The sequence below is a fragment of the Phaseolus vulgaris genome, chromosome 10, assembly GCF_051622355.1.
Source record: "Phaseolus vulgaris cultivar YP4 chromosome 10, ASM5162235v1, whole genome shotgun sequence".
Classification (NCBI taxonomy): Eukaryota; Viridiplantae; Streptophyta; class Magnoliopsida; order Fabales; family Fabaceae; genus Phaseolus; species Phaseolus vulgaris.
This window is the reverse complement of record NC_143507.1, coordinates 8,354,551-8,363,820: the sequence shown is the minus strand read 5'-3', so window position 1 is coordinate 8,363,820 and position 9,270 is coordinate 8,354,551. Positions and strand designations below refer to the sequence as shown.

Sequence of the window (9,270 nt, the reverse complement as noted above, 5' to 3'; positions counted from 1 at the left end):
AGTCACAACATCCTAAACCATTTTGTGAATGACCAACACATTAACCTCAACCATACTCGAGTCCAATTAGCTAGTACTTCAATAAATGAAACCATTCAAAATAAAGCTAATCACAATTTGTATTTAAGCATAAAAAAAACATTTTGAATAAAATCATAGTAATATTGTAAAAAAAGTCCAATTCAAAAGTATACTTATGATAAATATTTATTTTATTTAACAATATATTTGACTACACCAAGGATAGATCAATATTACTTAATAAATTAAAATTATTATTATTATTATTAATATTATTATTATTATTATAGTTATTATAATTACTACTACGGTTATGATTATTATTATTATTATAAATATTATTACTATTAATAATAATAATAAAATTTTAATAATAATAATAATAAATCAAAATAAAGCACAAACTTTTAACATAGAAGAAAACAAACCTTTTACTCTGCATAAGAATAAATTTTATAATTATTAGAAGAACTCAAAGAAAAAAAATTAAAATAAAAAGCAATAAAATAGAAACTAAAAAACAAAATTAGAAAATTATTTAAAAGCACGTAAACTATTAAAATATTAATATATTTTATCATATAGATAGTTGTACCCGTACATTAGTTTTCCAATATATCTACCTTAAAAAAATTTAAACATAACTCAATTTTAAAAAACCACCTTATAAAATAAAAATATTATTTAATTATATATTATAAAATATCTTATTTTAATTACGGGGTGAGATGTCCAATTTTCCATGTCAAAAGAAAAAATTCTTTTTGCACAGTTAAAAAGCAACAACTGTGTAATACTGCAAACCTAACACATACTGATGCAGCTTAGAGAGTGAGAGATTTCTATATAAGAGTTGTTCTATTTCATCCTCCAAAGCTACAAAGTAGATCCAAGATTTCCATGGAGAAAACAACACACATTGCAGTTATTCCTGCTCTAGGCTTCACCCATTTAGGTCCCATTCTTCATTTCTCCAAACAACTTGTTCATCTCCATCCACATTTTCATGTCACCTGCATTGTTCCCTCACTTGGCTCTCTCCCACCTGCCTCCAAAGCCATCCTTCAAACTCTTCCTCCAAACATCAACCCCATTTTGCTTCCACCAATCAACCTCAACGACCAACCACAAGGGACTCCTCTAAGACTCCAAATTCATCTTGCAATGACTCGCTCTATGGAATCTATTCATCACACTCTGAAGTCCATCACTTCCAAGACACCCCTCGTGGCCATGGTCATTGATTCTTTTGCCTATGAAGCACTAGATTTCGCTCGAGAGCTCAACATCTTGTGCTACATTTACTTCCCATGCTCACTCACAACACTCTCCACCTACTTCTACCTGCCCAAGTTGGATGAGGAAACCACATGTGAGTACAAAGATCTGCCGCATCCTATCCAGGTACCAGGCTGTCTTCCATTTCATGGTCGGGATCTAACTTCCCTAGCACACGATCGGACTAGTATCCCTTACAAACTCTTTCTACAACGTGTTAAACGATTTCCTCTTGTTGATGGAATAATTGTGAATAGCTTCTTGGAAATGGAAAGAGGTCCTATAAGAGCATTGGAAGAGGAGGGTAGGGGGCACCCTCCTGTGCATCCTGTTGGACCAATTATCCAAACTGGAGCAGCTTCTACAACTGGGTTGGAGTGTCTGACATGGTTGGACAAGCAGCAAGATGGTTCGGTTTTGTTTGTTTCTTTTGGGAGTGGTGGAACGCTCTCACAAGAGCAAATGAATGAGCTGGCATATGGTTTGGAATTGAGTAACCACAAGTTCTTGTGGGTTGTGAGAGCTCCGAATGATGATGTCAATGCTGCTTATCTTGGTGAACAAAAGCATGAAGACCCCTTAGAGTTCTTGCCAAGAGGGTTCTTGAAGAGGACCAGAGAGAGAGGTATGGTTGTTCCTTTATGGGCACCCCAGATTGAAATCCTTGGACATGGTTCAGTTGGTGGGTTTTTGAGTCACTGTGGGTGGAATTCAACCCTAGAGAGTGTGGTGCATGGTGTGCCACTCATCACATGGCCACTGTTTGCGGAGCAAAGGATGAATGCTGTTGTGCTGAGTGAGGGTTTGAAAGTGGGAGTGAGGCCAAGAGAGAGTGAAAAAGGGTTGGTGGAAAGGGAAGAAGTTGTTGAGATGATTAAGTGTGTAATGGAAGGGAAAAAAGGAGGGGAAATGCGCAAGAGAATGAAGGCACTAAAAGAAGCTGCTGCTAACACTCTCAAAGAACATGGATCTTCTACAGAAACCCTTTCTCAGTTAGCATTCAAGTGGAAAAGTTTGGCATGCGAAAACAAGTTTTCTGAATGATTGTAGGATCTTTGCTTTGTCACTGTTTCTGTTTAATTTTGCTTTGTAATGACACCAATAATTATGCTGATTTAGTGTACCTTTGTCTGATATGGTTTGTGGGGTTCGCAGCTTTATTTTTCTAGGAAACCTAACTAAGATCTGCACGTGAAAAATGTTACCATTGAACTTATGGATAGTTTTATTTAAATCACTAAAATAATATAGCACTTTTTGAGTTGAGGAAATATATTACTCATCAACTCATGTGTTATAACCAGAGGTGTTGACAATTTATCTTAGAAAAATGCTTTTTTTTACACCACTATTTTTATTTGACATCCACCCGTAAATAATAATAATAATATATTAAATTAAGTAATTTAAATAAAATATAAAGTAAGATATGAAATATAAAAATAGTAAAATGAATGAAGAGTTGGAGTGAAAAATTTGGGAATGACAACCTATTCTATCCTATCATGGTCCTTTATCTCATGACGTTAGAGTACAGATAAGAGATGGTAGTTATATACAAAATTGTTTGTTTATGTGACAGCGTTCTATTATAATTCAATAAATATTAATATTTAATTATTTATAAAAATTATAATTTTTTTAATTTTTTTTAAAATTTTAATATTTGATATTTTGCTTATATTTTTATGATTTTTTTTTTAATTTTTTATTATAAATATTATATTTATTGTGGTTGTAAGGTAGAGAAGGGTTGTCAAAATATCACAATCCAATTATATAAGACATTAAGATAGTGTTTGGATTGGGGGGTGACACTCTAGCGAAGATGGATGGGAGTGTGACACCCCCTTTTGCTTCAGTGGGAGCAGGAGAATGAGGGTGCGGGTGAAGAGAAAATGGTAGGTTTTTGGGTTCCTTGATGCATTGAAAAGAAAGGAGAGAAAATTAAGTAGAAAGCCACGTAGGACGGTGCCAATTACGATACTACCCATGCTTTTTCACTCTGAAGCACTCTGGCTACACTGTGGCTATCCATTGCACCACGACAAAAATGGCACCAGCAAGCATGAGATTCATGACTTCGGGTCCAGGGAATCTCATTAACCAATTTTTGAATTGGTAATGAATGCTCCAAGCTGAGTGGGTGAGGTGGGTAGGGTGGCTCATGTTATATAACATAATTCTGCCAATTGAACTAAGCACTCCAAAGAAATCAAACTCTCCTTTCATACTTTGCATTGTGCTGAAATAGGGGCTTATAAAGGGTCGTGAGTAAGCACAGAGGTGGTTCACTGAGTTTCGTCGTTCATCTGTGAGCTGAGGTAAGGGTTCCCATTCATTTTGTTCCAATCATAATCGATTATGGGTGAAAAATAACAGTGCACATAATCGATTATGCTATTTAAAATGGTTCATAATCGATTATGCTTAATACATAATCGATTATCTGTAAATGTTTTGGCAACTTAATCAATTGTGTGGGCTATGCTTTTGTGCTGATAATTGATTATCCTACAACATAATCGATTATATTGATTTTTAAAATGCGGGCATAATCGATTATGCATGTTAAAGCTTTGGATAATCAATTATGTTGCTTTTTGAACTGTGGCCATAATCGATTATGCATCTTAGATGTGTGGGTAATCAGGTAATCGATTATGTGATGTTTTAAACGGGTCTCATAATTAGTTATGTTCATGTTTTTAATAGATTTTTCATTTTGTGATTTTTGTCTTAATTTTTTAATACATTTTTTTAGGTACAGTTTGATCTTGTTGAGAGTTGATTTTTGTTGTGATTTTGTTGTGCTCTCTTGAGGTATATGTGATTTTTTTAAATTGTGTTGGATGTTTATTATTTTTAGAATTTAATTTTTTTAAATTATTGTAAAGTAGTTATCGATGTTAATTAGTTCGTAATTTTAAATGTGATTTTCTAGGAGAAATAAAATAGTTATGATACTAAATTAATTATTGTCTTAAGTTGATTATTTTTTTTTATTCTTATGAAAAAATTGTAATGTTTTGAATATTTGTTTTGTGTCATATCAATTGAAATTATAGGTCTGAAGATTGTAAAAATTGTTGTAGTAATTAAAACAAAAGCAGAAAAAGTATGCAGAAGATTTTTTTAACATTTAAGAATGTTAATAAATAAATTTATGAATGTGTAAATAGTTAAGATTTTTTTTAATTTTGTTAAACTGTTAATGAATAAATTTTTTATATCAAGTTAAGAAATTTACAGAATAGAAATATTTATTTTAAATTATTATTTTTACAGAATGAGAATTATTATTTTTACAGAATGAAAATATAAATTTCTAATGTTATGATTTTAATATTTTTACCTTTTACATAGAGATACGTTAATGTTATCAAATTTATATAATTTATTTCTCACATTGACATAAATTTTTAATGTTATAATTAAAAAATTAAAACAAATATTGTACTAATTAAAAATAACTGAAAAAATTACATAATAAATTTGAATTTTTAATAATATGTGCAGATAGTTAATATTTGTTTGAAGATTGAATTCTTTATAATAAATAAATTGATTTATTTGAAATTATTATTTTTACAGAATGGAAATACAAAGTTTGAATTTTACATTTTGTACTTTTTTTACATTTTACATAAACATACCATAATGTTATAAAATACATATAATTTATTTATCACATTTTCACAATAAATTGTTAATGTTATTCTGCAAGCCATTTTAAAAAGTATTTTAGTAATTAAAAGAAAACAGAAAAATATGACTTCATAAATTAGAATTTTTAATAATATGCGTAGATAGTTAATATTTATTGAGCATTATAATTCTTTAAAAATATTTTATTTATTTAAATTATTATTTTTACAGAATTCTGTATAAAATTTGAATGTTATAATTGTTTTTTTGACATTTTACATAGATATAATTGATTTGTCACCGTTGACATAAATTCTTAATGTTATTATTAAATTTATTTTAGAAATATTGTAGTAATTGAATAAAACATAACAAAATTACATAATTTTAAGAATATGTGTACATAGTTAAAATTTTGTAACATTTAATTTTTGGTCTGAAATAGGTATTTTTTATTTATTTTAAATTATTGATTTACTGAATTGTGTATAAATTTTTGATGTTATATATATATATATATATATTACATTTTACATAGGCGTAGCATAATGTTATGAAATAGATATATATTTTTTTTCACAAACACAAATTTTTTGTTAATGCTATTATTACAAATTTTAAAAAATATTGTAGTCAATACAAAAATAGAAACAAATTACAGAATGGAAATAAAAAACTTGAATGCTATATTTTTTAAACATTTAATTATTTATAAATAAAAGATTTATTTGTTTAAATTAAATATTTTTACAGAATGGATGAATGGAAGTGTAATTTAAAATTTTGTAAATAATATTGTAGTAATTAACAAAATAAAAAAAATTAAGAGTATATCTAATTACATGAATAATGGAAATTTCAATATTTGTGAATTGTTTTGTGTAATTGGTAATTTTGTTAGTGTATATTTATTTCTTGCTTGATTAAAATATAATATTCATACGTTTAATTTGTGTGTATATTTATATTACATAAATAAAATGATAGAGTATTTTAGAATAAAATGTTTATTATAAAATTACTTAAAATTAGGTATTAGGGTGACTGTATTGGTGTAATTTTACATCGAAACAGTAACCACATTCGGTATTTTCTATTCACACTTACCTGTAATCATGGTGGTGGATGAAAGTTAAAGATTAGAGGATAACATTATGAATTCTGCAAGCGATTATGACGAGGCAGAGATGGTTCATTTTGAGGAAACGGTTGCAATTTATGATGATCTTGTTGCGGCAAACATGAATTTAATTTCACAAATACAAGAACAAATTAAAAAAAAATACTGAAGGTGCATCAGTGATGATCCTTTGTATGATTGGTTTTGGATTGAATTTGTTACAAACCATGCGTACTAGAAGCAACTGTATGAGTGAGTTCCAACTACAAAAAAAGCGTCCCAGACAAGAATTGATGGAGTACTTGGTTCAAATTGAACAATTTCGTGATATTATTCACATGGGACCACAAGCTTTCCTTGAATTATGTCAACGAATACGAGGAACTGGACTTGTTAAAGATGCATATCGATCAACCGTGGAAGAACAAGTTGCGAAATTTCTGCACATTATTGGGCATAATGTGAAGAATCGAAGTTTGTCATTCTTTTTTCATCGGTCTGGAGAAACTGTTTCCCGTCACTTTCATAATGTTTTGAGTGCAATTTTAAGGTTGGAAGGAAAATTCTTAATTCAACCAAATGGAACGGTTGTGGAACCGCACATCCTTAACAACAATCGATTTTACCTCTACTTTAAGGTTTGTTTATGACAACATTACTTTAATTATATATAATGTTTTATTTATGACTTTTTTAATTAAATTTATGAAATGTCTTTTAAATTAGGATTGTTTAGGGATCATAGATGAGACTCATGTACGTGTTAAGGTTGCACGTGCTGATGCACCTCGTTTTCGAGGGAGAAAAGATTGGCCAACCTAAAACATATTTGCAGGTTGTGACTTTGACAAGAAGTTCACGTATGTCTTGGCCGGTTGGGAAGGAACTGCCTCCGATTCAAGGATATTGAAAGATGCTTTGGTACGAGATGATCCTTTGGTTATTCCAGAAGGTTAGTTTTAGGGGATTGGGTGTGCACAATAGTAAATAGGTTGAAGTAGTATATACTAACTAAACTTTCCATAATCTTTGTAGGAAAATACTATCTTGGTGATGCAGGTTTTATGTTAAAAGCAAATATAATAACACCTTATCGTGGGGTTAGATACCATTTGAAAGAATATTCGTGAAGAGGGCCACAAAATGCAAAAGAGTTGTTTAATCATCGACATTCATCACTTAGAAATCAAATTGAGAGAACTTTTGGGGTGCTAAAAAAACATTTTCCAATTATAGCCAGTGGGACTGAGCAACATTATGATGTGGATACTATGACAAAAATTGTTTTAGCTTGTTGTATTCTGCATAACTTTCTACGCGTGGTCGACAATGATGAGTCTCTGCTTGAAGAAGTAGATAATGAATTGTTACAAGATAATGTCCAAGCAACCACCACCCATGCTCGTGAGCATGATTACAGGCTAGGGTGTCATATTAGGGACACTATAGCAAACGAAATGTGGCAAGATTATGTAAACAATTAATTTCATGAAATAATATATTTTCTCCCATTTTTCAATGTTAGTCATCCTAACTTTATTTAAGTTAATTAGATGGATCGCGGGAAAAATGTTGCTTCAAATTCATCAGGTTCTTATCGAGAGTTCACGAAGTAGACGACGAAGATGGACCTAATTTTGCCCAATGCAATGATTGACGAGGTACGAAAAGGGTGTAGAATTGATGGTAGCTGGACCACTTAAGGATACACTAACATAGTTATGGCTTTAAATGAGGCTGGCTTATCGGGTATTAAGAAAAATCATGTCAAGAACCGCCAAAAAAGCCTCAAGGACAGTGGAGGGAATTCCATGATTTGTTTGGTGGATTGAGTGATTTCGCATGGAACCAGACCACCAAACGTTTTGAAGCCGAGGACGAAGTTTGGAGTGAGTTGATTAAGGTACGATGAGGAGTATTTTTTATTTAACAAATACATTTGACTTCACATTTGGCATAAACTACTAATATGTGACATCTATGTAGGCCAAACCATCTGCGACGAAATGGCGTGTGAATCCCATTCGCCATTATGACCTCATGGAGGAGTTGTGGTCTAATGATAGAGCCACGGGAAGTCGGGACAGGACAACTCGTGACATCAATTCACCTTCTGACATGAGCAATTTCAGTGTCAACCTTGGGGACAATAATATGGATTCGAACTATGAGGAGGCAAATGACTACGTCTCACGATCACCTGCTACTCACTTCCAATCTAGTGACACTCCTTCTGACACGCCGTCAAACACTCCTTCTATGTCGTCTGCTGCTCTGCGGGCAAATCCTCATCTCGAGGATCAAAGAGAAAAAGGCCCTACTGTGGACGATATTGATGAACATTTTGCATTGTTGAATACTAATCTTCAACAATGCGTGTCATCAATTAAGGATGGAAATGAAAATGCCTCTCAGTTGGTGGATATTGCTCGTGCACAGGCAACGACAACTCAAGATATAACTTCCAAAATTAGACGAAGAAACGACATATATGCTGAGCATGTACACCACCATCGACGCCATGCCTCGTACCAATACTCAGAGTCTGATATTTGGGCAATGCTCGTGGAGCTTAACATCCAGGACGAACAAGTCATGGATCAATGCTACGAAATCTTATGTGAGCATCCAGGAAGAGTTAAGCAACTATTTGGGATGTCATACGAGCGTCGCATGACCAAATTGTTTGCATTCATGACTAGGCGTTGATTTCATATTTCATGCGTTAGCAGTTCCTCCATATCTTCTACTTTAGTTTATGATGTCTTAATTTGATTTCACTTGGTCTGTAATTTGTTTTTGTATGTTTCTTGTTGGACAATTATCACTAGAACTGTTATTATTGAACTTTTGGAGTTAAACTATTCACTTTTCATTCATCATCTAATATTTTGTTTATGCACTTCTACAATTGTGTTTGATAACTGCATTTAATTGGTTTAGGGTTTCTCCGAAAGTATAATCAAATGTCTATGTGTTGTGAGTCAGTAGAAATTTGACATGAGAAAGATGAATTGTGAATTTTGATTGACACTTGATGGTTATGTGGAAATGCATGAGAGTTGATGGGTTTATGTCAATATTTAAAGTTATATTTATATTACAAGTTCTAAAAATAACTAGCTTACCCTTTGCTTTGTTTTGTGATTGTTTTCTTTAATATGTGATGATCGTGTATTTACACATAAGCAAATGATGTTACT

The 9,270-nt window shown here is 31.7% G+C and overlaps 2 protein-coding genes and 1 long non-coding RNA gene across 3 annotated transcripts; all 3 read left to right on the top strand.

Annotated features, from left to right (window-relative positions):
* The first annotated feature begins 804 nt into the window (after positions 1-804).
* Positions 805-2,433, top strand: LOC137818231 (hydroquinone glucosyltransferase). Its single transcript, XM_068621522.2, has one exon. The coding sequence runs from the start codon at positions 922-924 to the stop codon at positions 2,341-2,343; it is 1,422 nt and encodes a 473-aa protein (XP_068477623.2). The 5' UTR covers positions 805-921; the 3' UTR covers positions 2,344-2,433.
* Positions 2,434-5,797: 3,364 nt separating this feature from the next.
* On the top strand, positions 5,798-7,539 carry LOC137818236 (uncharacterized). Its single transcript, XR_016516401.1, has 3 exons — positions 5,798-6,705; positions 6,794-7,019; positions 7,103-7,539. It is a non-coding gene; the product is annotated as an uncharacterized LOC137818236 (long non-coding RNA).
* Positions 7,540-7,620: 81 nt separating this feature from the next.
* On the top strand, positions 7,621-8,945 carry LOC150024196 (uncharacterized). Its single transcript, XM_090296708.1, has 2 exons — positions 7,621-7,970; positions 8,054-8,945. Exon 2 carries the CDS (start codon positions 8,108-8,110, stop codon positions 8,774-8,776), a length of 669 nt encoding a protein of 222 aa, XP_090152834.1. The 5' UTR covers positions 7,621-7,970; positions 8,054-8,107; the 3' UTR covers positions 8,777-8,945.
* Positions 8,946-9,270: the final 325 nt, after the last annotated feature.